Source organism: Manis pentadactyla, chromosome 15 (genome assembly GCF_030020395.1).
Source record: "Manis pentadactyla isolate mManPen7 chromosome 15, mManPen7.hap1, whole genome shotgun sequence".
In the NCBI taxonomy this organism is placed as follows: domain Eukaryota; kingdom Metazoa; phylum Chordata; class Mammalia; order Pholidota; family Manidae; genus Manis; species Manis pentadactyla.
The window spans coordinates 515,091-541,996 of record NC_080033.1 but is presented as its reverse complement, the minus strand read 5'-3'; the positions used below and the strand labels follow the sequence as shown (position 1 = coordinate 541,996).

The 26,906-nt window shown below is 53.4% G+C and overlaps 2 protein-coding genes and 1 long non-coding RNA gene across 5 annotated transcripts in view; 1 reads left to right on the top strand and 2 right to left on the bottom strand.

The window, feature by feature from the left end:
• Positions 1-424: 424 nt before the first annotated feature.
• Positions 425-22,894, bottom strand: LOC130681095 (uncharacterized). The gene is made up of 2 exons (XR_008994155.1): positions 22,337-22,894; positions 425-1,237 (listed from the first exon to the last, which is right to left on the bottom strand). It is a non-coding gene; the product is annotated as an uncharacterized LOC130681095 (long non-coding RNA).
• NUP62 (nucleoporin 62) lies at positions 2,161-22,188 on the bottom strand. Of its 2 annotated transcripts, none has more exons than XM_057493279.1 (2): positions 22,168-22,188; positions 2,161-4,766 (listed from the first exon to the last, which is right to left on the bottom strand). In XM_057493279.1, the coding sequence occupies exon 2, from the start codon at positions 4,700-4,702 to the stop codon at positions 3,143-3,145; it is 1,560 nt and encodes a 519-aa protein (XP_057349262.1). In that variant the 5' UTR covers positions 4,703-4,766; positions 22,168-22,188; the 3' UTR covers positions 2,161-3,142. The 2 variants fall into 2 exon arrangements, with proteins under 2 accessions (XP_057349262.1, XP_036741889.2); XM_036885994.2 differs by lacking the exon at positions 22,168-22,188 and adding an exon at positions 21,859-22,093.
• The window catches only part of ATF5 (activating transcription factor 5), a 73,215-nt gene continuing 67,870 nt past the window's right edge, over positions 21,562-26,906 (top strand). The window contains exons 1-4 of one of the 2 annotated variants that reach the window (XM_036886009.2): positions 21,562-21,934; positions 23,339-23,635; positions 24,580-25,244; positions 25,281-25,944. In XM_036886009.2, coding sequence (XP_036741904.2) covers positions 23,458-23,635; positions 24,580-25,235 — 834 coding nt within the window. In that variant the 5' untranslated portion in view covers positions 21,562-21,934; positions 23,339-23,457 and the 3' untranslated portion in view covers positions 25,236-25,244; positions 25,281-25,944. The other variant, XM_057493280.1, reaches the window with a different exon arrangement.

The following is a 26,906-nucleotide window of genomic DNA, read 5'->3' as shown; positions in this document are numbered from 1 at the left end:
TGGAAAGGGAAACTGCAATTACCACGAAGCCATCAGCAGCAGGGAGGCACCCAGTCAGCTGCTGGGCCTGTTGCAATCTTAGGGAACCCATGACTCCCCCAGGAAGCCTGCTGGAATCATTTCCCCCACAGTGCCGAGCATTGCTGCCACACCTCCTGCAGGTTTATTAGCTAAATCCCAATTTATTATAATCGCTTGTGTTCTTAAAAGTGGGATGCCCAAGATCCCCTGGGGTATGGGAAGAAAATAGAACTTCATTTTATTTTTAAAATACAACTATAAGGAAGCAGTTAAGCTTTGCTATTTAGTATGCAAAATAATAGGTATATACATTAGAAATGAAAACTGTCGGAGTCCGGCTTCAGCAAGTCCAGGGGTCCCTGAAGGAGGAATGGGATCAGCGAGGGACACAGACACTAGCAGATGCTAAGCTGGTCTGTTTATTGTCAGAAACTTCAAGCAATATATAGGGGATTGGTTACATGAAATCATTGCAAAATTAACATAAAACATGTGTCATTAAGTGATTTATGGCATCATCTATTTCTCGGAATGTTCCCCTGCTTTCCCAACCAGGAAAGGTCATTATGGTCCTTCCCTCAAGACTTTTGTTGCTCTATAATCTCAGGTTAAATTTCTACAAGGCACCACAATGTCTTCTGAATGTGTCTTAAATTACCAGGACTCCCACCTAGGCTCGCTGTGGGGGCATGTTTTTCCATAGTTCCCTGAATCTATTTACAGTAGAATGAGCAGAACTCATTCTATTGATCTTGACTGTAACAATGTGCATGGTAATTTCTATAGTAATGATTCATAAGGGAACTCTACCAAGATTTTCCCGCCTGCTTTCCTGACCCACACCCCATGTTGGTCATCTTGTTTCTCCTGGGGGCCAAGTTGGCCTGGGAGTTGTACCCTGAAGTCACCTGAACTTTCTTCTATTTCCCAGCCCAGGGATATTAACCCACCGGCCTGAGGGGAACGTGCAGGGACACTAGCTGAGTTTTTATGACTGCTCTATGGCTCCCAACAGTCCGTTCTCTAGGGGCTTTTTCTGATTCATGATGGCTGTTCGAATCCAGGGGAGTAGTCAAATTAAGCAATAGAAGAGATATCCATAGCTTTCCCTTTGGAGGCCTGCTGTGCCGCATCCATCCGTAGGCCTCCTGGGCTGTGCCATCAGAAGGCGGAGTAGGTTGAAAAATTGTATCATGTATGGGTCCTGCCAGCGATTCTCCCTGTGGGCAGAGAAACACTGTTCCGTCTTCATAATCCCAATGGCGGATCAGCATCTGGCCTGTAGCAGGGGCTCCAAAAATGGATGCTGGATAGATGAATGTAGGTAAAATACAAACAACTTCCTACTTTCTAAGGGGACTCAGGCCGCCCCATCTCTCCTCCCTCCTCTCATCTCCCCTCCCTGGAGGGGTCAGATACGGGTCCTAGAAGACAAGCCTCTGGTTGCACCAAGGGCCACTGTAGCGGGGGGAGCTTTGAGAGAAGCTGTAGGGTTTTTGGGGTTTCCCTCCTCTAGGTTCCCTTCCTTCTACCATGGCTTCTGCTTGGACAGGACACGTGTCCCTGACAGCCCAAGATGCAAGGAAATGACTCATGATCACAACTTTGGGAAACTGGACCGAAAATCTCCAGGAACAAGCTTTTGGCACTCCTTAGCCAAATGAGGGCTCAGTGTGGCAGAGGCTGAGGGAGGACCCAAGGGCTGAGGGCAGACACAGGACAGCAGCCGGTATCTGGAAATCATTCGGCAGGAATTTGCACCCCAGCTTTGCCTGTCCTCCACTGTTGAAGCACAACCAGAACCCTCCATCCAGGCCCAGGTGAGGGGAGAAGTGCTGCTGATGGCCCCCGGGGCCACTGAGCTAATGCCTTAGGGATGGTGACAGGTGACTTGGCGTTTGTATGTATTGTGAGATTTAACTAAGGACATCACCTTTAACAGGTCCCCCATGTGTTCCTCTTCTGCCGTCAGCACCAGAGGAACCCACGACACAAACCTGTGCGCACGTGCGTGTGCCTTAACAGTGTACCATTGCTTTTGCTTGTTTGAGTCCAAACAGCAACCCACTTGATAATATAATAGTTTTCTGAAACCTGCTCTTTTCACTCAACCTTCTACGTTTTCCAAATTAAAGGCAGTTTTTTTGTTCCACAAATGAATTTTATTTAGGAAAGCAACATAGTCACAGGGGTTTCAGAGTGCAGCAAAGTGTAAAGACAGATACAGAAGACAGTTGGGATTCACTGGCTGGCCCCTGCCTCTGGGCACCGTGGAGCTTGCTTTAACTGACTCGGTCTGCTTTGGCATCGGGAAGTTCAGAACGAGCGTGTGGCTGCCTCCGTGGTGATGTCAGCAGGCATCCTGTGGACTAGCATTTTATGCTGGGTTTCATCTCCACTGTTCATTCTTTCAAAAAAATGTGACAGCAACTGTGCTGAGGACACAGAACGAGAAATAGTCCCTGCCCACAGGGGCTCACAATCTAATGGCAGGCAGAGGAGCAAACAGTTGGCACAATACAACATGGCAAGGGTTACCAGAGGTAAGCTCAGTGTGGTGTGTGGATCTGACCCAGCTCTGGAGGCCAAGGAGGGGTGTCAACTAGGCAAAGGGAAGGACTCTGGTGGGAGCCTGTCCTTTCTCAACACCCTGTTCAAGTCCCTTGCTGACCTGTCCTTCCTCCTCTGAAACGCTACATCCCACTGTCTCTTCTATTCACAAGTCAAGGCTTGGTACTGGTGGTGAATTTCCACATACCAGGCTGCAGCTCCTCGAGGACAGAGATTCTTTTAACTTTAGTCTTTGTTCAAGGCACCTACGACAGAGTGGCCACCCAGCAAACCCCGGCTGGGAGGCAGGATGGTTCTCGGGGCATCAGCACTTGACTGCAGTGAGAAGGATGAGGTGGGTGGCAGTCACAGGACATAAAAGATACACAGAGGAACCACACCTACTTCAGTCCCTGGCCCAGGGCACCCCAATACCTTCTATTCTAATGGGAAAGCCAAGCCACAGAACAGTTCTCTCAATAGTACAATAATTACAAACAAAGATTTCACTACAACACAACTGGGCAATACCTGGGCGCCTCCGATCCCCCGCGGCCCAAGGTGCTGGAACTCAGTCGAACGTGATGCGGACACTGCGCTCCTGCTCCTTGCGCCGCCCCTCGCACAGCCGGGTCGCCTCCTCCACCTTTCTCTGCAGCAGGGCCGAGTTCTGGTCCACCCACTGCAGCGAGTCCATGTGCGCGTTGAGGATCTTGCAGATCTGCTGCAGCGGGTCACTGGTGTCCGCAGGGCCTCCAGACGTGTTCAGGTGCTCGATGATGTCCTTGAGGTCCTGGGCCATGCGCTTCAGCTGCGCATCGATGTTCTCGGCCAGCTTGTAGGTTTTCTCGCGCTCCTCGTCGGCATGCTGCAGGTAGATGGTCCCGCTCTGCTCCTTGACTGACTCCTCCAGTGGGCTCAGCAGATCTTCTAGCTCCTTCTGCTGAGAAAGGATGAAGTCAAGCTCTTGGTCCAGCCTCTTCTGGTCCAGCTTTACCCTCTCTACCTCGCGGTGGAGGGTGGTGATTTTCTCCCCATTCTCGATCAGCGTGCGGTCCCAGGCATTGACCTGCGTGGCTTGCTGCAAGAAGTGTCGCTCCTGGTCCTCCAGCTCGAGGCTCCACTTGTTAATCAGACTCTCGAGCTGGGCGTAGGTCATTGTAGGACTGGCAGATGGCCCTGTGGTTGCACTGGGGCCAGGTGGAGCGGTCACGGCAGCCTGTGTGTTGCTGGGGATCCCAGCTGCTGCCAGCGGCTTTATATTCAAGGCAAAGCTGGAGGAGGAGGAGGTGGTGGTGGTGGTGGTGGTGGACGCTGCTGTGGAGGCGGTGGAAGATGCCCCAGGGGCCTTTAAGCTGAAGCCCAGGGTCCCAGCTCCGGCAGCTCCTGCTGTGGTTGCTGGGGCACAGAGGGAGAGCCCGGTGGTAGAGGACGATGTTGGGGCAGTTGCTAGTGAGGTAAAGAGCGTGGGCCCAGCACTGGTGGTGGTAGCAGTGGGTGCTGGAGCAGCTGGTTGTGTGGCTCCTGTTCCAGTGGCTGCCGGAGTGGCTGGAGTGAAGGGCAACCCAGCAAGTGCTGTGGACTGGGTGGAAGTGCCCACAGGGCCGAGACTGAAACCAGAGACCCCGGGCTGGGGTGCGCTCACACCTGTGAAGGAGAACCCGCCGGGGGTCGTGGATGGAGCAGCAGACGTGGTGCTGGAGCCAAACACAAAGCCGGTGGGTGCTGTGCCCTGGGTGGAGGTGACGGTGCTGGAGATGGCGTTGCTGAGGGCGCTGCTGCCCAGCCCGAAGCCGCCAGGGTGCCCGGTGGTTGGGGCGGAGGCCGCACTGCTCAAGGTTTGCTTTGGAGTGCTGATCCCTAAGGAGAATCCCGTTCCGCCTGCAGCAGGAGCTGTGGTTCCAAAACTGAATGCCGGGGTCTGCGTCGTTGGAGCTTGGGTGGCAAGTGAGAACAGGCCGGTGGAAGGGGCACTCACAGCTGGCTGGGAAGGAGCTCCAAAATTAAACCCGCCAGTGCCAGACGTAGAGAAAGAAATGCCGATGGCTGGTGTGGCTGCTGTCGTCTTTGCAGTTCCAAATGTGAACCCACCTGTGGAGGCCCCAGTGCCGCCAAAGTTAAACCCACTCATGGTTCCAGACTCAGGTGGTAGCAGCTACTCTGGTTCTCAAAGCAAATCTGTTGGCTTCTGCAACCTTTGGGAAGATGTTTAAAGCCAAATAAGTGACATATCAGATGGCAGTTTGGGAAAGGCAACTCAGTGGCATGATGGAGCTTGGTCCAGAGGGCGGCGGGACTGGACAGTGACAATATGCGGCCATCCTGCCTCTTCCTGCTGGGTAACCTGCCCAGGCCCTGCTAAACTAGGCAAAAAGGATCCAGAAGCACAAGCCCATGCCCTGGGGTCAGGGGCTCAGAGCAAGACGTGCTGGGGATGTGCAAGGCCATGGCCAGCACAAGGGGGCACCTGGGGTCCTGAGGAGATGGCTGAAGAGCAGGCACCCATGCTGACCCAGCCCCCGAGCAGGTCGGATCGAAGGCACTTCTGGCAAGCAGGATTAGAAGCACCCACATGATGCCTTTAGGACCTGCTCCCCAGCCTCCCCTGCTGGCTGTAAGCAGGTGTGTGTGTGTGCGGACTGGTCCAAGGGGGCTCTGCCCAGCCTTCTGGACCTCAGAGAGATGAGTCCTGGAAGCTGAGCTGTATTGCAGAGCCCTGGGCACCAAAGGCCCCTTCTGTGCACACTACTCACCATTTAGGAGGATGGAAGGCATGCTGGACCCTTCTTCTAACCCAGGGGTGGGCATGAGACCCAAGTGTTCAGAGTGCTGGGTGCCCCTGGCCACAGTGATTGGCTCAAGAAGACAAAACCAGAGGCAAACAACCATAGACCTGCCCTGGGATTTCCCTCCAGAGGAAGAGGCCTCCTTCACCTGCAGGTGCAGGGCAGAGAATGCACACCTGGGGGATTCAGCACTCTGCAGCTGGAGACAACGGGCTACCACCAGAGAGAAGAACAAAGGAGAGAGGGAGACAGAGCACATTCAGAAGAACCTAGTCGTGCTTACTGGCCCCACCATCTTCCCCAGAAGCTCCATGAGCCAGCATGTCCCCATTCAGTTTAAGGTGACTGGATTTGTGTAATTTCTGAGAAAAACCTGAGCACAGCCATCTGTTGGCTGGAAAATAAAATGTTACTTGGTGAGGTGAGGAAAGGGTCAAGAGGCATGCTGGATAGAGGTGTTTTTAGGTAAATGGTCATACACCGAGCACGACTTGTAAGGGAAACAAAAAAACTCTGGAGAAAGAGGGTTGGAAAGCAGCACGGGGAAAAAACGTCACCAGGCCTGGAGGGGCGTCTGAGGGCTCAGTCTCACCCTGCAGGCAGCGGGAGCACTAAACAGTTCCCAGTGGAGTCGACGTGGGAGGCCACAACAGAGACATGGCCCTCCCAAAATGCCCACGTCCTAATCCCTGGAACCTGGGATATGTTACTGTACTTGGATAAAGAACTTTCAGATGCCAGGGGAGATTATCCTGGATTAAACTGTGGGCCCAGAATGTCATCACGAATGTCCTTATAAAACAGAGGCAGAGGAAGGTCTGACGAGAAGACCCTGTGCTGAGGGAAGCAGAATGGAGTGGCGCACCTTGGCTCTGGAGACAGAGAGGGGCCACGAGCCACAGAACGTGGGCAGCCTTAGAAAAGGCCAGGAAACCAGTTCTCCCCTAGAGGCTCCAGAAGGATCCAGCCCTGATGACACACTGATTTTAGCCAGTGGGACTGATTTTGGACTTCTGACCTCAAACTGTTAGAGCAAGTTTGCATTGTTTTAAGCCACTAAGTTGGTGACCATTTTGAGAATTGGGAAGTAGAAAGTGTCTGACAGATGTGTGACCCGGTGACTCCTGAGGACTCTGATATCAAACAAGGGACAGCAAGTCTCTCCAAGACTCAGTTCCCTCATCAGGAAAGGTGGGGCGCAGCTGCTGCACCAAAGCACAGACCACATGTGCCGGGCACCCGAGGTGCTCACTGCCGCCACGTGCATGCACTTTGCGGGAGGGCCTCTGGAAGCTGGGGACTAACGAGAAGGAAGCGCAGGCAGGGCTGTGAACACCCAGCTGTGATGAAGTTCTCACGAGAAAGACCTGGAGGTCATGGCTGACCTCAAGGTTAACATGAATTCACGGTTGGCTGCCGCTGCCCAGGCTGTGTGACAAAGCAGCCAATGTAGACCACGGGGTTCCTGGGCGGCTGGTGGGCCCCGCCTGGGCTGCGCACACTCTCCTCATCCAGACCCTCAGCCACCTGCAAACCATCCACAGGGAAGTCAGGATGCGGGCCCATACGCAGCTCAGGGAGAGGCTCAGTCTGAGGCAACCTGTCCGCTCTCACCCCATGGTGGGCCCTGAACCCTGGTCTTTGCACTGCAAATCCCTCTTTATTTCTATGCAATCAAAAACGGGTCCATCTGGTGACAGGGCAACCTACCCTGTTCTGTGGCGTGGCCACTGCGCAGTGCCCCTAGCTTCCACCCAGCACCCTCATATCTTATTTTCCCTTCATCCAAAACAGCTGCAAGACACCTCCTTGTTTTCAGGCACAAAGCTGGGTCTCCAGATGTAAACCTCTGGGCTTGAATTCTGCTTCTGCCACTAGCTAGCTGGGAGTCCTGGGGCAAGTTACTCCTGAGCCTCCCAAAGCCTCAGTTTCCCCACCTGTAAGGAGGAGGACAATCCTCTCCCACTGTGAATAAGCAAGGTCACAATTTAGAAGCCAAGTGCCTGGCCCAGAGAAGACACCCACAAGTGTTTCCAATTCCCTCTCCTTTCTTCAGGCCCACTTTTATTTCTCAAAGTGTCCTCAGGGAATCCCCTCTGAGTCAAAGGAAACCGACTGCAGCTATCCCTGCCACCCCCGCCCCGTCTCCATGGCCTCCTCATGCACAGTTGTGTGCTCTGGGGAGATGACCCTGGTGGCAGACCTCAGCTGGCTGCCCAGCAGAACCACCTGGGAGGGTTCAAAGGCACACTGCTGCCAGGGCAAGAATACAGTCTCTCTGGGGGCAGGATCCCAGTCTTGCTATTTTTACAAAGCTCCTCCAGGGGCCCTTCTGAGAAAGGTCTCGCTCCTGCCACATCAAGTGACTGAGCCCCCAAGATGACTGGATGCCCTGTGTGCACCAGACCCCTTCTCTTGTCAGAGAGCACGCCTCCTCCCTCTAGAGCCACGTCAAGCCGGGTTTGTCCCTGCTAGCAGCCAAAAGCCCCCAAACAGCTATACCTATGTGTCTCAGCTCTCAAGACCTCAGATCAAAAGAGCGTTTGCTATTAATAAGTTGGAGCTGAATTTCCCCAGAGGAGCATTTATAAAAAGCTATTAAAAAACTATAAGAAAAACAATGTTCTGTGGGGGCTTGTCTGGTTTAAAGGTTCACCGTTTACTTAACGCCTCAATTGTTTCCAGTACCACAGAGGCCAGGGAACTACTGACAGCCAACACACATTGATCCAGTCCTGTGCTATGTGCTCAGATGTTTTACTGCTCACTCACTCCTAAAAGCAGCTCTTTTTTACAAATGAGAAGAGTGAGGCCCAGAGAGGTAACCTACGCCATGGGCCCTGCCCTCAAGGCAGCTAGAGATTCCACAACATCAGCTTCAGTTCCAGGGCTCACGTAGCCACAGGGCTGGGCCACATGCCATGGGAGCAGGGACATGTCTGTCACTGGAGCCTGGGCTCCGGGAAGCTGATGCCTGGGTTAAATGTTGAAGGACTCGGGGTCAAGCCAGAGGAGAGGGGCTGCACCGGCAGGGGAAGGGCCTGGGTGAAGGCAGAAAGAGGCTGAATCAGCAGCTGTCTCTGGGCTGCTAAGAGATTTGGCTGGAGAGAGTTGTGTACATGTGGGTACAGTAAAGGTTGACTCAGTAGGCCTGGGTTGTGCAGACTCTACCCATTCCAAAGAAAGGACTGGTGCTTGCCTGGTTCTTGCAGGATAACCTCCAAGCCCTTGGAGTATCCTGCCCGATGAAGGAGGTCTTTATGGTGAGGACTTGGGGCACATGGTAACAGCTTGACCTCCACAGGGGCTGGAGATTGAGTAACAAAGTACAGTCACAGAGATGCTCCTATGTGGCCGACTCCTAATAAAAATCCTGGACACCAAGGCTCATGTGAGCTTGGTGGCTAATATACCACATACATTGTCACACATTGTTTCTGGGAGTGTTAAGTGCTGTTCATGTGACTCCACAGGAAGGGACAACTAGAAGCTCATATGGTCTCTCCTCAACTCTGCCTTGTGCACCTCTTAGCTCTGTTGATTTAAATCTCTTTCCTTTTGGCATAATGTGGAGTCTAATAGCTTTGCTGAGTTCTGTGAGTCCTTCCAGCTAATCACTGAACCTGAGGCTGGCCTTGGGGACCCTGACCACACTGTACAGTGTATAGTGCCATGTGATGTGATAGGAGAAGTTGGTAGAGAAATGCCACGCTAATGGCATAGACTTTATTTTGAGGGAGCCACAGAGGGATTTTAAGGGGTTGGAAGGACTAACAAGGCCAGATAGGTATGTGAGGGATGGATGGAGGGGTTGAGGCTGGAGGCTGAGGTGATGGTCCAAGCCAAGTCCCTGAGCCTGGAGCCAGGACTCTGGGGACAGAGAAGAGAGAACCCCAGTTTGGGAAATGTGTAAGTTTGCACCACAATGAAGTGATAGTTCTACAGGGTCTGTCCTGGTTAACAAAGCCAGTGACAACTAGGACTTTGGCAGATTCTCACACATGTGGCTGAACCAATACACACTACTATGAGCTCTGATACAAGCATTTCCACTTTTACCAAAGGGGTGAGCCTTCCTAAAAGAGAAGCTGAGTGCTGGGGGGCTGGAAGGGGGAAGCAGGGAGGACCAGAAACAGAAGTGTGCTCTTCCTGGAAAAGGCAGAGGGGTGCAGGACTGAACAGCCACAGCATGGCCACATTTGCAGTCTGTCCACCCACATGGAACCTGAGGCCTGCAGTGCCAAGATGCTGCTGCGAGGTCACCGAGAAAGTTACTGGCAAAGGAGCCTACATTTGCCCATTTTTGATACCACATCTGCCAGTTTCATAGCCCAGGGGAACTGCAGAGCAACCCTAAATTCCTACCTAGACACCTCCCAGCCCCCTGCTTTGAGGACCTTGGTTCTCTGCTGCCACAGCCAACTTCACTCAGGTCTGTTAACCTTACCTCCATCTCCAGTTCCTTTGCCACTCCTCATCTTACCTTTATTTTCTAACTTATTTACTCAGCTCTGCTCTTTGTACAGTGATGAAAACACACAGAGAGAAAAAAGGCCCACTGCCCGGGGAGGCAGTCAGAGTAAAATTCTTTGCAGTACCATGTTCACTCATACATATACTTCTGAGCACCTACCACATACAGGCACTGTTCAAAGTCCTGGAATATGGCTATGAAAGAGACAGGGAATCCCTGCTCTCATGGGGTTGTGTACGTGGAGCTTACATTCCAGCAGGGGTGACAGTCAGGAAAACAACAAACATCAGAGAAATTACGCAGTGTGCTAGAAGGGGCCAAGTGCTATGGAGAGAAGACAGCAGGGCTGGAGCATCAGCAAAGGGGTCGGGGTAACCAAGGTGCCCCGGAGACAGAGGGAGAAGCTAGCAGAGAACTGGGGTGGGGCCACGGCAGCAGGAGGCCAGCATGGCTGAGGGGAGGGGCCCTTGTTTCTGAGCCCTGGACTCTCCCCCACCCCATTCCTCTCCTTCCCTTAGGTATCCAGAACAGGGGTGTTTGGGAATGAATATGGGGAGACCTCAGCCTTGGACCAAGAAGAAAGGGGGGATTAAGGAGGATATGAGGGGGCTGTGTAGGGCAGACAGAATAATGGCTCCCACACATGTTCAAGCCCCAGCCCAGGAACCTGTGCATATGCAACCTTACATGACAAAAGGAACCTTGCGGCTGTGATTAAATCAAACAACCCCATCAAGATGGGGAGATTGTCCTCAATTATCTGCATGGGCCCTAAATGTCATGACGAGGGTCCTTAAGTGGAATAGGGAGGCAGAAGAGGGAGGTGTGATGGCAGAAGAATGCTGAGAGACAATGGGCAGCCAGCTGTGAGGGTGGAGGAAGGGGCCATAAGCCAAGGAATGCACGTGGCCTCTGGAAGCTGGAAAAGGGCAACAGATGGATTCTCCCCCAGAGTCGCCAGTAGGAATGAAGCCCGAGAGATCCATTTTGGACTTCTAACTTACAGAGGATAAATGTGAGTTGTTTTAAGCCAGTAAATTTGCCATAATTTGTTACAATAGCAATAGGAAACTGATACAGAGTGGGGAGAAAGAACCGGACAGCCTAAATCTAGATAACTGGATGGGGAACCCACCCTAGAGTTGGGGGTCGAGAAAGTGGCTGGTCACAGAGGCGATGGGTCTGGGCCAGGCCAGGTCCGCCTCTGTACATTGGGCTGGGGCAGGAGGGGGCCGCAGTTGCTGGGCCCCCGCAGCTGCAGAGCCAGGAGAAAAGAACTGTGAGCTGTGATTCTGAAAAATCTGACCTCCCCAGGGGCGAAGGTGTGTGACACCCAGCAACAACAGGCCATCTATGATGGAGGGAGGGCCAAGGTGGCCTGAGCACCAGGGAGGGCTGGTGATGTGATGGTGTCAGCCCCACGGGGCAGTATTTCCCTGCGTTTCTGCTGTAGCCACAGCCTACAACAGTGTCTGGCATGCAGCAGGCACTCACTAAATAATTGTGACTGACTGATGACTAACAACTACCATTTACTGAGCACTGCCTAGCAGACCAGCACTGAGCCAGAGCACTGGGTAGCAGCAAAATGGATGGGCAACAGGCTCAGCGAGGTGACATGAGTTCTCTAAGGTCACACTAGTCCCAGGATGGAAACTGAGATCTATTTGGGTACAAGTTCTAAGTTCTGCCTGGGTCAGAGAAGAAGAGATCAGAATTAAGTCTCAAAGATGAGTGGGGTTCTCTGGGCAGACATGCTACTGAGGGAGCGACATACACACAGGCCTGCTTCTGTACACTGTCGCTGGAGAGCCAGGCTGTGGGGCTTGAACTTAGAATCTAAGATCCCAGGGTAAGTTGTGGGAGGAGGTGGGGGCCAGGCAGACTGCCAGCAGACAAAGCCACGATGCTGGGCCCTTCTGGAGCCCCCACTGCCCTCATATTCTCACCTCAGAAGCGTGAGTGACCCTTCTACAACGGGGCTCATCCCAGGGTTCAGGAGCTGCCCCCCGCACCTACTCCCCCCTCCTTTTATGACAGAAATTCTATTTCACTTGGGACAGCAATGAGTCCAGCCAAAGGGCTGTTCCCCAGAGCTCCTCGATAAAGCTGAGGAATATGAATCCAAGTTTTTCTAGTCCACTGATGGGCCTGGAGAGGGCTGTGGGCAGCAGGCCCAGTGCTGTCACTGTAAGTCCAGACTGTGGGCTTCTATGTGCTGAGGGCAGGGACCTCTAACCATTGTTTTCTGTCAGTTGCCTGGCAAGACACAGCCCAGTTAAGAAGAGCCAGCACTGTAGCTGTCTGCCTGAGTCCCCCGCTCCCACTCCTAGCCCTGGGATCTAAGATTGTAAGTTCAAACCCCATGATTTAAATTCCTCACCTGGAAATGGGGATTGTAGCTTGTGAATCACATGGTCTTTGTGAAGATAAAAATGGTGTGATCTGTGCCAGGCCCTTAGCATGGTGCCTGGTGTATCCTCGCAGCCCAGCAAATGTTAACTTAATGCAAGTGCCAGGGAGTAACAGGACCAGGTGTTCCTTACATTCAGCTCACAGCCACCTTGTGGCACTGCCAAGCACACACAGCGCATGGGAAGCTGGGGAGCTCCCTATGGAATTAGGCTGAGAAATACAGGAGGGGAGAAGCAAGGGAAACAGAGGAAGTGGGAGGAGATTAAAGGGGTCAAGTCAAAGACCACGAGGGCCTCTGCCACTGGCCCCATCAGCCGGGCACGGGCCTGCACCTGTGTTATGTTAGTGTGGCACTCCGTTTGCAACCGGTCCCTCCCCACAAACACCTCCTCTGGCTGCCTCACTGACATGTCAAACAGAACTCATTGTCTACTTGCTACAAGCCCAATTCCACTACTTAGCAGTTTCCCTCTTTCCCTGGAAGCAAAGAAAAACCTTCTGACCTTGGAGGACAGACGAGCTCAGAGTCTGCCCTTAGAGAAGGTAAATCAACTGACAAGCGGTGAGCTGCTTACAACGAGACTTAGCCACGCAGTCTCCACTGTTCCAGGCCGAAGCGACAGCAGCGCAAGGGCTGAGGCAGGCGTGTGCTCAGCGGCTCCGGAGCAGCGAGGCGGCCGAAGCGGCCAGAGGGCAGTGCAGTAGCAGAGCAGAGAGCTCCGATGAGTCGGCATCTGATTTATGGCTTCAGGGATTCACCCAGGTTGCTGGTGCTAGGGGGAAGCCTGGCAGGGGCTGGGATGGCCAACCCAGGTGCAGGAAACGAGCTCAGGGAGGGGCAGCCACACACACAGCCAGAGGGGCAGAGCTCTTTCTAAGTCAAATCAGAAGCAGGAAACCTCAGCGCTCACTGCTGTCTAAAACCCATCTCTCTTCACAGAACAAGGTGTCCCCAGCACGGCGAGTGGGACAGAGACGTCTGCCTGTTTTCAACTGCCCTCTTTCGCCGCTTTAGGCTGCCTGGGATTCTGGTCCTAATTTCCTCCAGCCTGCTCCTCCCTGAGGACAGGCACACTTAAGGCCTACGTTAAGTATGAGAGACCTGCACAAACAGGAAACGTCTGTCTGCTCTTGAGAGAGAGAGGGAGGTGGAAAGTCTCGGTGCAGTGCCTGTTCTGCAAGTCACATGAATGAGCGAACAGGTCCCTAAATGTCACTGCTAATTTCCAAAGAAGCTTTGTCACACGTGTACCATTTCTCAACCTACTCAATGACATAGTGGTGGCTATTATAAAAATTAAAAAAAAAATTTTTTTTGAATAGGTAATTTGTTCACATGGTTCTATGTTCAGAGGTACAAAAGAGATCTGTGGTCTCTGTCCTTCCCGTCTCCAATAGCCACCAGCTCTCTTCCCTGCAGTTAAGCTGGTAGGTTTATTATACCTGTTTCCAGAGTTTTTGATGCATTAAGCAAATGTACAAGGTGCACACAAACGGTTGCATGCCAGACACACTGTTCCTTCTTCACTTACTGTATCTTAATAAACGTTTTAAGCAGGTTCACTATCCTCACTGGACAGAGGACACAGGCTTATGGAGGGGGCTGACTTGGCCGAGGCACCCACATCCTGTGATGGCTGCCTGCTCCTCCTGGTTGCCTCAAGCTGGTACCTAGATGCTTCTTGGACTCACTGGTTCCCAACCTTCTCCTTCCTCTGAAAATACTCTCTCTACCAGGAGGCAGTCACTTCATGGGTAATTAGCAATTACAGTCTCCTTCCCGCTCCTGTGGCCCAGAACTACACCCAAGGGAGATCAGGGACAAACAGCAGTTTTCCCACGGGGACCACAAATCAGGTAAGACGTGTGTGGAAAAGAAGTCAGAAAGAAAACAACCAGAAGGGTACATTTTAAGGAAGATTTTAGAATAACCACTCTAATATAAAACTATGGGACTGAAGACATGGAGGAGTACCCTGGTGCCTGGCCTTCTACCTTTTATGTCAAGAACTGTTTCTTTCTCTTGTACTGAAAGATCTTTTTCTCCACCTAACTGCACTGTTAACATTTACATTTCAACTGTACAATTAATACCTCATTCCTTCTCTAAATGGATCCCAGGGTTGCTTTGTACCAGGTACTATCTAAATGTTTCTTGTGCATCAACTCCCACCGTGAGGTGGTTACTGTTAGCATTTCCCTTTTAGAGTTAAGTAACAACTTGTCCAATGTCAACATAAATGTCAAACTCAGGATAAACAAGACAAGGTCCTTTGTCCTCAAATAATTTCGAGTTTACTGAGGGTGACAGACAAAGAAATTAATTATAGGATGACATAGTGGACACACTGAAAGAGCTTTGCTTAGAACCTACTGGAAGCCCAGGGAGGCTGTGATTAGTCACCTGGGGGATGGATGAAGGAAAGGTCAGGGAAACCCTCTTGGAGAAGAGACTTAAGCCTGGTTTTGAAATATGTAGAGGAGAGTTAGGGTAGGATGGGGTTAGATCGATATCTTGTTCCAGGCAAACGCTCAGACAGAAAAGGGCCTGCTGCCTTGAGGAATGGTGTTAAAGGCCTTGTGTTAAAACCAGAAGATGCCAAAGACGACACACAAACGGCCAATAAGCATGGGAAAAGATGCTAGTGTCATTAGCCATGGCGAAATGTGAATCAAAATCACAGTGAGATATTAGGTTACATCCACAAGATGGCAGTAATAAAAAAGGATGGACAATAACAAGGGTTGATGAGGATGTGGATATAATATCAAGACTTGGAGAGGGGCTGAAGGGCTCTAAATAAAGAGTGTAGCAGGCAGACATGGGGATGTGTGTAGATAGGACCATACACACCTGTGCTCCCTCCCAGCCCCACTCCTGTTATCAGCTCCAGTGTCCCAGGGGAGAGGCACAGACGTTAGTGCAGGAGGGAGATGTCCAGGCCAGGTTGTGGCAGAGACAGTTGCCATGGAGATGGTTTCTCTGGGAGCCAGGAGAAACCCATCAGAGGTTGGAAAAGGGTTGCTTTGAGTCTGAGAACTACAAACAACCACAGCCCAGACCTGCCCCTGGCTATCCAGCACCACGCTACCATTTCTTGTTACATGCCAAGCCGTTTGCAGTGCTTTACCTGCACGACTCTCGGCCTAAAAGGTGGGACCTGTTAATGGTTCCACTTTACAGATGAGCAAACCTCAGTACTTACCCAGTCACAGAGGTAGTGAGGACTGACCCAGGCTGTCTGGCCCTGTGGATGAGCTGCCAACTGCTCACTGGCCTCTCAGATGTGACCCAATCCCCCATCATGTGTGCCCCACTCACTCTCTAATGACACACAGACACCTCCATCGCCTTCCAGATGAGTTTAGGTTTCCCCCTCGAATCTAATTCAGTGTTGCCTGCCTCCGCCAGCTGCAGGCTAAACTCCTGGCAGGCAGAAGGCAAAGGGTTCTTGACCTAAAGGGGCTGAGGTGGAGGGCTCCACAGGCTGCTGGCCCTCACCGCCATCCATGAGGCAGTCCCCACACAGCTGTGGGGGGCACCTGGGCCATTTCCTGCTGTGGTTCCCTGCCTCAGCCTTTCTCTCTTTGGCTCCTGTCAGCTCCCACTATGCCCGGTCATCCCAGGGGTGCCAGCTGTGTCCAGGCCCTGCTGCTTTCCTCTGCCCAGGCGACCCAGCAGGAGCCGTGCGTGCATGGCCCACTCCACGGCAGGGGATCTCCACTTCTCTTCCCCATGAGGTAGAATGAGCATGTTTGCACTGAGAAAGAGAAAGCAGCCCTGACAGCCAGCCCTGGCGCTCTCCCATGGGACAGGAACAAGTTCAGAGTGCCAACACCAGGCAGGGCACTCTCAGGTCACATGTTAACACAGACAAAAAGGATTGAAAAGGACCAAACACCCCTCTCCTGGCTCAGAGCTGACAGCTGTTCAACTAACCATAGTTCATGAGCTCTGCTCATCCTCCACCTCTGCCTGGGTGGACTTGCCTCTGCTTCCTGCCAGCATCCCATCCAGAGCAAGGCCCTGCTTCCCTGAGCCTTCTCTGGAGTCACCTAATCCAACCCAGTTCCCTAAGTTCTTCCTAACACCGCCTTACTGAGAGGCCCAGGGCCCCGTGGTGGATGGCCTCTCTAGCTGCAGCAGGCACAAAACCCAGGTTTCCAGCCTCACGTGTTCCTGGAGGCCTCTGGTCGGGGGCAGAGATGGCATAGTAAGATATCAGCCCCCTTCGCAGGCACCCAACCCTCACAGACAATCCTCTACAAACCTTCTATCCTGCTGTCCACATGGGACCGTGCTGGGTCTGACCTGAGTCTGAGCTCGGTCCCTTTTGTTCTCTGCTAAGTGGAGAGAGGATCACATGTTGGGGTGGTGGGGCTTATTGAACACAAAGGTCAGGAAGGGCCTGCAGCCACTCGTGGTTTGTCGGGGTTTCTCTGAATCACTCACCAACCTTTTAAAACTTGGATCTTGCAGAAAAATGTGGATTTACAACTTCTGTGAAACAAGCATCTCTGCCGTGCCAGGCCAGCACCACTGCCCGGCAGCTTGGGTCACTGAGTAGTACTTATGCCTGGTGGACCAGGGGCTTTGCTAGCCTGCCTGATACTGGGCCTGTAGGTTTGTGGAGATGGCTTATTGCTGAGCCAGGCCCTGTTCTAGGCATTTTCAGTATCATCTCTCTGGTCCTCACCACTGCCCTCTGCTATTGTCCCCCACTTTATTGATGAGGCCACTGTGGCACACGGGGTCACATGCTATCTTGCTGGAGGCCACACGGCGGCAAATGATAGTGTCCTGAGCTCTGGGACACCATGTCTTCAGTTACCTTCAGGCTCCCCTGTCCTTTTCCTATAGCCAGTCCCTGCGGGCACAGGGAAGAGACTCCCCAGGGCTGGCCCTACCCTTCACTTCCTAGCTGGGAAAACTGAGGCTGAGAGGGAGGTGTGAAGGGCTGGATAACAGCTCCCAAAGATGTCTGCATCCTAGTTTCAGAACCTGTGAATATGTTACCCTATGTGGCAAAAGGAATGCTACAGATGTGATTAAATTAAGGGTCCTGTGATGGATACATCATCCTGGGATCTGAGTAGGCCCCAGTGTAAACCCAAGGGACTTTATAAGAGGGAGGCAGGAGATCAGAGTGGGAACAAGGGACGTGACAGTGGAGGCGGAGACTGGAATGATACGGGGAAGGGACCCTGAGTTGAGGAATGCGGGCAGCCTTAAAAGCTGGAAGAGGCAAGGAATCAGACTCCCCCAGCACCTCTACAAGGAACACAGCTCCGTGGGCATATTCCAGACTTCTGGTCTTCAGAAATGAAAGGGAACAAGTGCATGTTGTGTTAAGCCACTAATGTGGTAATGTTACAGCAGCCACAGCAAACAAGTATGGAAGATGGACGACCTTGAGGACGCCTAGCCAGCAGCGTGGATGTGAAGAGCTCTGGGGGGAAGAGACGGAGCAAGAGCAAGGCCAGGGAAGGGGCTGTGCGGACTCTGAGCTGCTGGGCCACGTGGCAGACCTGTGCTCTGGGTGCCCAGCCCCTGCACTGCCCTTTCCCCAACTGCGCTGGCCTTGGCCTTCCTGCTTTTGTTTGCCAGGACGCCCACCTCCAACCCCTCTGCCCCCTGGCCTGCATGACCCAGATATGTGCCCTACTGCCTCTTCAGGGATTGCAGTATCGAATTCCCCAGTCTCTGTGCATGAGCAAGTCATGCAAAAATGAACTGAGGCAGCAGCACCAGGGCTGGGGGCTGTGGGGAACGGTTCTGGGAATGAGGATCCCACCCATGCCCTGTGAGTGCGGGGGATACAGCCACATACACAGACATCTATGCAGCAACTATGAAAGAACAAAGTGGGTGGGAAGAGGAAGAAAAACACACAGAGACTGTGAACTCCTAGCTAAGTGCTGCACTTCACCTGCACCATTTCATGTCACCCTCCCAACACCCAGGCCTGAGAATAATGAATGCTCGCAGGTGCCTCCAAACCAGCTCCAGGGACTCTACATTCACACCTGTTTCCTCACAACAACCCTATGAAGTGGTTCCTCTTATCCTTGTTTTATGGATTAGGAAGCTGGGTCACAGAGGGCTGCCACTTGCTGAGGGTCACAGAAATGCTGGAGCTGGGATGTGAACTCAGCAGGTCTCTCCAGAGTCCACAATCTGACCCACTTTGCAAAAGGAAGCTGAGGCTCCGGCAGAGTAAGGACCTTGTCTGCATCCCCGGCCAGACCTAAGTGGTGGGAACTCGGGGTCAGAACCTGGGTCCATCTGATGCAAACTCAGTGCCTTTTCCATCACACTAGGCTGTTCCCTTGATTGAGAAACCAGTGAGGGGTTGCTGCAATAGTACAGGTGAGGAGGGCCTCCTCTAGGGCAGGAGAGGAAGGTGAGGGCAGGTCAGAATCAATAGAATTTGGCAACTGTGAGCAGCAGTAAACCTGAGGTGAAGGTCCAGGCTTGGTGGCCTCTCAGCAGCCTATGTCCTGGACGGGAGGTCAGGGACCCCACGGATCTTAGAAAAGACAGTCTCTCCTTAGGTTTGTAGGACATTGGAAGCCATGCAGTATTGTGGAGGCCTGGGCTCTAACTAGCAGTGTGACTGTGCATAAGCCCTTTGACTTTTTGGGGCTTTGGTCCTGCCCCTTGCAAGACAAGTGGGTTAGCCTCTGTGATCTGAGGCCCATTCTTGGCATGGAGGCTCAGGTTCTCAGGGTCCTACACAGGCAGATGCTCTCCCCACTCCCCGTCCCCTCCCTTGCTGTGCTGGGGCCTCTCCCAGATCCTGGGCTCCAGGGCTCTGCTAACCAGCAACAGCTGCCAGGTGCACCAGCCCCCAGAGAATCCCCCTACTCCCCCTCCCCATCAAAGAGCCAGGGTGATGCAACCTGCCTGCAACGGCCACTTCACTCCCAAAGCCTGAGTCCTCCGCACTGAAAAAGAGTCCCCAGCAGCCCCACCCATGCTCCCAGCCCCAGTTCAGGGCACCTGGACCCTGCTAAGGCTTTGCAAGCTGCAGCAGGCCGTGGTGTTGAGTCCTGGAGGCGCCATGGGTCTGGGTCAGAGGGGGGAATAGGACAGGGCTCAAGATACCAAGCCCTAGGCTCACAGGCAGCCACTGATGACCCACCGCCGTAAATTAGAACGCTCTGGGAAAGGCCTGGGAACTAAGTGTGTGCACTGGCATCCACTCAGCGGCAATGAGTCAAGTTATTTGGGTGGGTCAGTTGGCACCAGAGCTGACCTGAGTGGGATCCAACAGCTAAAGAAAAAAGACAAGTGGCTGAGATGGGGGACCAGAATGCCCACCTCAGTATCTTCTCAGCACACAGCACACACAGTCGGCACCATGATTCCCATACTGACAGAGGTCACCTCCAGTTATTAAAAAATATATGAGTCAAAACCAAACTGAGGGACACTTCATAGAATCCCAACCAGCACTCTTCAAAAAGTGTCAAGGTCACAAAAGGACAAGTGGTGACATGGGAATAAGTGTGGAATTCAGTTCACAGAAATGTACCAACGCCGTTGGTTCCTTAGTTGTAACAAATGCATCACAGCAACCAGATACCAACAATGTGGGAACTGGATAAGGGGTACACGGAGACTCTACTGTCTCTGCAACCCTCCTGTAAATCTAAAATCATTCCAAAATGAAAAGCTTACTTGAAGAAAAATACCTAATCCCCACGTATAACCTAGGTCTTTTCACGAGAAGACTCATTCTCTGGGGGTGACTGGCCCCTCAGCAGTCTGCCTGGCCCACCCCCTGTCGCTCAGAAAGCTACACCAGAAAGCGCAAGGAGGCTGGCCCGTAAGTTTCACTTAAAAGGTGGAGGACCTTTTAAAGCACTTGCTGCTTAGCCATGAAGATAAAACTTATCCACCTCAATAGTAACAAAAATCCTTGTCGCACCTACTGTGTTTATGTAGGCACTGGTCTGAGTGCTTGGTCTGCATTAACTCATTTAATCCTCCTAACAGGACTAAGAAGTAGGTACTACTAAATGGCCACGTACACTGGTACCCTTCTATTAACGAAACCCCATGATTTATTCTGATACTTTAATGGAAACTGAGGCACGGGGAAAAAGAGAAATTGTCAGTAAGCTACAGAGTGGGGTGCAGTCAGGGTTTGAACCCACCAACTCAGCTCCAGAGTCTGTGCTCTTGGCTACTCTACGCTGCCTAGGCAACACTGTAGCCCCTATAGGGTAAGTGCCCAGACACTAGCAGAATGTGGAACTAGTAGTAAGTGCTCTAAGGGAAGGTGGTCAGATCCCAAGAAGGACTTCCTGCATGCAACAGAAGCCTGTGTATCTTCACTGCCAGATAACTCTCAAGATCAAGGTTCCCCTAACTTCTTTGCATCTCCATTCAGTTTCATAATTAACACAAGTGATAAGGTTGGACACCAGGTATAACGTCCTCAGAATGCAGGGTGGCAAAGGGAGAGGTTTCTGCAGCAGGGGGACGACCTACATCCACTTGGGGTGGCGTAGGGCCCATTGCACAGGGAAGGGTGGCCAGGAAGCTCCCTCTTTCAGTAAATGGAAGTGTAAATCTCCCTAATTGGGGCAGGACTGTTAGACTGACCCAGTGTGGGGAAAATGAGACGAAGGACCCTCTGAAAGGAAGTCGGGGTGAGAGGCTGAAAAATGAACCAAATGGCCTGAAAGGAGAGCTGAGGATAAGTCCTGTGGGGAGGTGGGCAGGGGATGGAGAAAAGAGTAGTGTGGTGATGATGCGGTTCCCCGCACCACTGCACAGGGGTGGGGCTGAGGGTGAGGACGGCTGGAAATCGACCCCTTTTGGAAGACTGGAGACACGAAAATGACCTATTAGCAGCTGTTGGTCATGTGTCTGGGGGTCTTGCCAAGGAGGGAAGAAGGGGTGAGAGGGCGTCCCTACTAATAATTGTTAATAATAAAATACATTGAATTGGCATATATGAGCCGGACTCGGGATTTCGGTCACCACCGCGAGGCCACAAAACTTACTTGCCCAAGGCCTCCCTCGTAAGCCTGTGATTTGAGCAGACAGAGGTGTGACTGTGACTCACGCCAGACTAACCCACAAAAAGGGTTCTCAGAGAGGGACGGCAGAGACGAGCGTGGCGGGCCGGAAATTCGGGAGGCAGAGGAAAGGAAACGAGAAACGAACTGGGGTGGGTCTCAGGGAAGAGGGACCGAATACCCAGAATGAGAGGAATGAGAGTGCGGGGAGACCGGACCCGAGCCAGAGGAGGGGAGGGCCGGAAGCCCGGGGTCGGAAGGAGGGGGGTGCTGGAGCTCCGGGTCAGAGACAGGAGACGCCGAACTCCCGAGGTCGGCAAGATGGGGGCGCAGGATCCCGGGGAGGAGGGGGCCGGGCCCGCCTCCCGGTTGGCGCCACGCGGGGCGGGGCGCGGAAGGATCCAGGCAGGCCGCGCCGCGCCCGATATATATGTTCCCAGTCCCCGGGGCCACCTCAGTCCCCATCCTCAGATCACAATCTCTCCTCACGTTACCGCGCTGCCGCCTGTGCCCGCGAAGCCCCGACCATGGCTCTGTAGCTGCCGCCCCTCCGTGTCCCCGGCCCGTCTCCGCGCTCACCGCGCCTGCGCTCTCCCGCTCTCGCCGTCTTTCTTCAATTCAGGCCGCCGCCGCCTCTCCTTTTCACAGCCATGGAGTGAGTAACCGCTCACCTCTCCCTCTCCAACCGCCTTTCCCGCCCTTTCGAAGCGCACGGCCCTCTCTACTAGGTCTGGGGAAGGCAGTAGTCGAGAGTGAGGAATCACGGTCGCGCAGGCGCAGAAGAGGGAAGACGGCCCGGGGGCGCGCGACTGAGCATGCGCACTCAGCAGGCTGTAGGGGAGGGGTGGGTGGGGAAGCGTGCGTTCTCTTAAGAGCTTAAAGACTGACCGTGTGCCGTTGCGCCGGCGCACTAGCCCACAGGGAGGGTGGGTGTTTCCTCCCACCCCCCTCCCTGAACGGTTGTGACCGCGCGTGGCTACTAGGGCGCCTCGGCTCACCTGAGTACGTATTTACGTGTGATGTGACGGGCGGGCTGTAAGAAGCCGCACATGCGTACTGAGCCCCAGAAGAGCGGAGGCACGAGAACTACTGCCCCGCGCCGGCGACGGAGCATGCGCTTTGGCCCTCAACGAGAGAGCCGCGTGTGGAAGGGTCGGGGACGCGGAGTGGTTCTCTGCTGACTCCCTCCACCCTTCCGGCTGCGTCTTCTTCAGGGGCCCAGCACAGCTTCCCTCCCCTTCATTCAAGCATCTGCTGGGGCCGGGGCTGGTGTAGACTGACAGGGTGGAAGGCGGGGCTTAGAAGCAACCTTTAAGAAGAGGGAGGAGCTAGAATCAATCATCGCGGAGGGTGGGGCTTGAGGGTGGGGTGGGGAGCCCTTGTGGGAAGGGGCGGTGCTAAGCGAACCGCTCGCTGAGGGGTGGGGTTTCAATCAAAGAAAGGTGGGGCCTCTGGGGAATCATAGGTTAGGGGTGGAGCTGAGGTAAACAGTGAGGGGCGGGACTTGGAGAGACTGTTGTGGGGGTCGCCGCAAATTTCAAACGGGAGAAAAAAAATTTTTTTTTAAACGGGAGAGTGGAATTTGAGTGGCTAGTAGTTGAAGGGGCGGGGAAGGGAGAATTGTCTTGGGAACTGATTTAAGATGCAACCCAGGGACGGGTGGGGCCTAAAGGAAATACTTCAGAGGAAATGGCGTGGGTGGGAGAAAATTCCCCTGGGATTGAGGTGTTTTGTTTTTAATGAATGGGAATATTATGGGATGGGTGGGAAGGACTTAAGGAAATTCCCCTAAAAGACCATTGGAAGGATTGGGGTTTGGGGAATTGGAAGAAAAGTAAATCTGGCTTGAAGAGAATTCCCTTGGGACTGGGTGGGGCTCAGAGATTTGGGAAAAGAAAGGGCAGATTTAGAATTCTGAGAGGGCGAGGCGTGGCCCAAACCCAGTTGGAAGTGGAGGGAGGACTCCCGGGACGTTGGGGATGCGGGCCGGTTTCCCTACGGCTTTGGAGGTGGGTGAGGCTGGCCTCTGACCCCACCCACTTTTGTCTCACACGTGTAGGTCCTCCACTTTCGCCTTGGCGCCTGCCTCCGCCCAGCTGAGCGACCTGCAGAGCCTCCTCCCTGCTGCTGGCGCAGCCTCCTTCACTGCCATCGGTGCCCAGCGCCTGTGCTGCAGCCATGTCACTCCTGGCGACCCTGGGGCTGGAGCTGGACAGGGCCCTGCTCCCAGCTAGCGGGCTGGGCTGGCTCGTAGACTATGGGAAACTCCCCCTGGCCCCTGCCCCCCTGGGTCCCTTTGAGGTCCTTGGGGGAGCCCTGGAGGGCGGGCTTCCAGGGGGGGGAGAGCCCCTGGCAGGTAAGGGAGGTGGAGAACTGTGAGGGGTGAGCCTGGGGCATGGGCGGGCAGGGGAGAAGGAAGAAGAAATCATTCATTCATTTGATAAATATTGATTGCCTATAACATGCCAGGCACTGTCGTAGGTGCTGGGGATACTTAAGCTAGGAGCAAGACTGACATGGGCCGCGTGCTCCTGGGACTCACACTCTACTGGGGAGACAGACGAGACAAATTAAATGAAGATGTGTTGGGATAAGTGAAAAACACATAGGAGCAGAGCTAAAAAATGACAAAGGGACCCAGTTTAGAGAGGGTAGCCAGGAAAACCCTCTCCAAGTAGATAACATTTTGGCTGATGCCCAAAGGACGGGAAGAAATGAGCCATGAACAGACCCAGGAAGAGCTTCTCAGGTGGAGGCAACAGCGAATGCAGAGCCCTGTGGCAGGAATTAATTTATTTTAATTTATTCATTAGTGCATCCCAAATGCTTGGCGAAGAGTGGGTTTTCAGTATTTAATGAGTACAGGTGAGGCAGCATGTGTTGTGTAGGTATGATCTAGTTTGCCTTTTATGAATAACTGTACAAGTAGATCAGAGAAACCACAGACGTCATCAGTAAAGAGGATGTTGTAATGGTTGAAATGGCTGGTTGTTCTGTTTTTGTCCTTGGTTGGTTGACTGTTAAACTGAGTGGTTAATAGGTTCATTGGTTGATTGATTCATTTAGTTGTGTGGTTGGTTGGCTGGTTAGTTGATTGGTTAATTGGTTAGATGTTTGACTGGTTGGTTGGTTGGCAGGTTTGTTGGGCTGCAAACTGGTTAACATGATTCACCGGTTGGTTGACTGGCTGGTTGGTGGTTTTACTCAATGAATGGGATGAATAAGGCAGATGGGAATGAGCACCCGGGTGGTGGAGGACTGCAAACTCAAGGAGACTTATGTCCGCCTCCCATCCTCCAGGTGACGGCTTCTCTGATTGGATGACTGAGCGGGTCGACTTTACAGCCCTCCTCCCTCTAGAGGCCCCCTTGCCCCCAGGTGCCCTCCCCCCACCTTCCCCACCCCCACCTGACCTGGAAGCCATGGCCTCCCTCCTCAAGAAGGAGCTGGAGCAGATGGAAGACTTTTTCCTCGATGCCCCGCTCCTCCCACCATCCTCTCCACCGCCCCAACCACCGCCCCCGGCACCTCCCCTCCCGCTCCCCCTCCCCTCCTTTGACCTCCCCCAGTCCCCTGCCCTGGATACCCTTGACTTGCTGGCCATTTACTGCCGCGGCGAGGCCGGGCAGGGGGACTCGGGGTTGGCACCCCTGCCCCCGCCCCAGCAGCCCCCTCCTCCACCTCAGCCCTCTCGTCCAGCCCCCTACCCCAATCCTGCCACCACCCGCGGGGACCGCAAGCAAAAGAAGAGAGACCAGAACAAGTCAGCGGCTCTGAGGTACCGCCAGAGGAAGCGGGCAGAGGGCGAGGCCCTGGAGGGCGAGTGCCAGGGGCTGGAGGCGCGCAACCGGGAGCTGAGGGAGAGGGCGGAGTCGGTGGAGCGGGAGATCCAGTACGTCAAGGATCTGCTCATCGAAGTGTACAAGGCGCGAAGCCAGAGGACCCGCAGCAGCTAGCGGGCCGAGGCTTCGGGCTGTAGGGGGCGCTGGTCCTCGGCCGAGGCCCGCTCTTGTTTCTGGGGCTGAGGTGGGAGGGGCCCTCCATCATTCCCCCGCCTCCGGCTTCCTTCCAAAATTCCCCGTTCCTTTCTCCTCTCTCTCTCACACACCCTCTCTGTCTTTCTCTGCCTTTCTCTCGTCTCCCCTCTTGTCCACTTCTGAGTCTGCCGCCCTCCTCACTCCCCAACCTCGTGGGATGTTCGGCCTTAGCATCTACGGTTCACATGTAACATCGAGGGATGGAGGCCCCAGGGACCTGAGGGAGCGGGGCGAGCTTGCGGACTGGTCTCAGAGCAGGGAAGTGCGGCCGGGAAGCTACGCAGAATGACTACGCAAGTGAGGGCAGGAGGGCTGTCGGGGAACTAGGTCAGGGAGGGTTTTAGGAATGGCATCCGTGTAACAACATAAGTGAAACAAGCCAGGTGGCCTTGGGGAGCTATTGGGTAGGCAGCCACAAGGTGGCCAAGTTTACAGAGCAGGTGGCTATGCAGGGAGCTGGGGAAGCAGGCAGGGTGGGGGATGGCCTTAGGAGGTGACTGGGTGTTCATTTTAGCTCTGGGAGGAAATCAGTGTTCGTGAAGGTGTTGGGGCAGGGGCTCATCTAGGTGAGGGGGGGCAGGGACTGATCCTTTTGGGAGTCGTGAGCAGAAATAAAATGAAGAACTTCTGGTCTGTGTGTCTTGTCTTTGAGAGAAATTGGGGAGATGGTAGTCTTAGGCCAAAGACGGTAATGGTAGTAATAGAAACAACGCATAATACTTATGGTCAAGGCCAGGACGGGGCTGATTGATTCAGCCCTCCTATTGCTTACATAGACATTGAAAGATTAACCAAAGGCACTGGCTCCTTGTGGTCCTTGTCACACATACCAAAAAGGATACCACCAAAACAAGAGAAGGTGCTGCAGCAAGAATTAGGGGGTGCCCTGTGCTGAGGAGCTGCCCGCTGTCAGATGAAAACCTCCCAGGTGAAGTTGGGAGGTAAGTGGAAGATGGCCTGGTAGCTTTGGCAGAGATCGTCCCCTAAATCTATTGGTTGAGGGCTTACCACGTGCCAAGCACTATTTAAAGTACTTTGCATGATTTGGTCAATACAAAAGGGAGATACTAGATTTTGGATGAAGAACCTCAACCATGCATTCCATCCACTGTCCCTGCCAGGCATTGGCTGGGGAGGGGAAGGGCTGGGCACACAGTGGTGAACCAAGTCATGTTTTCTGCCACCATGGAACCTGTATTCTGGCTGGGAAGATAGATGTTATGTAACTTGACCAAGTGTATTGGGTATAAGTGCTCTGGGCTGCAAGTAACAGCAGACCTGGCCATGGGTGGCATACATATAAGGTACTTTTTCTCACATAAATCTAGAGGAGGGGGCTGCTGGCTGAGTTCTCTCTGATTCTCTGGGTCTTTCCCTTATGGTCACAAGATGGAAGCCACAGCTCCAGGTACTATATATGCCTTCAAAGGAAGAGGTCGAAACTTCCCTAGCTAACTCCGATTTCTGCTTAATCTCTGTCTAGAGCTATGTTACATGGGTATTCCTAACTGCCAGGGAGGCTGGGCGTAGGCATACGGTGGAATATGATGCAGTCTTACAAAGGAAGGAGATCCTGACACATGCTAGAAC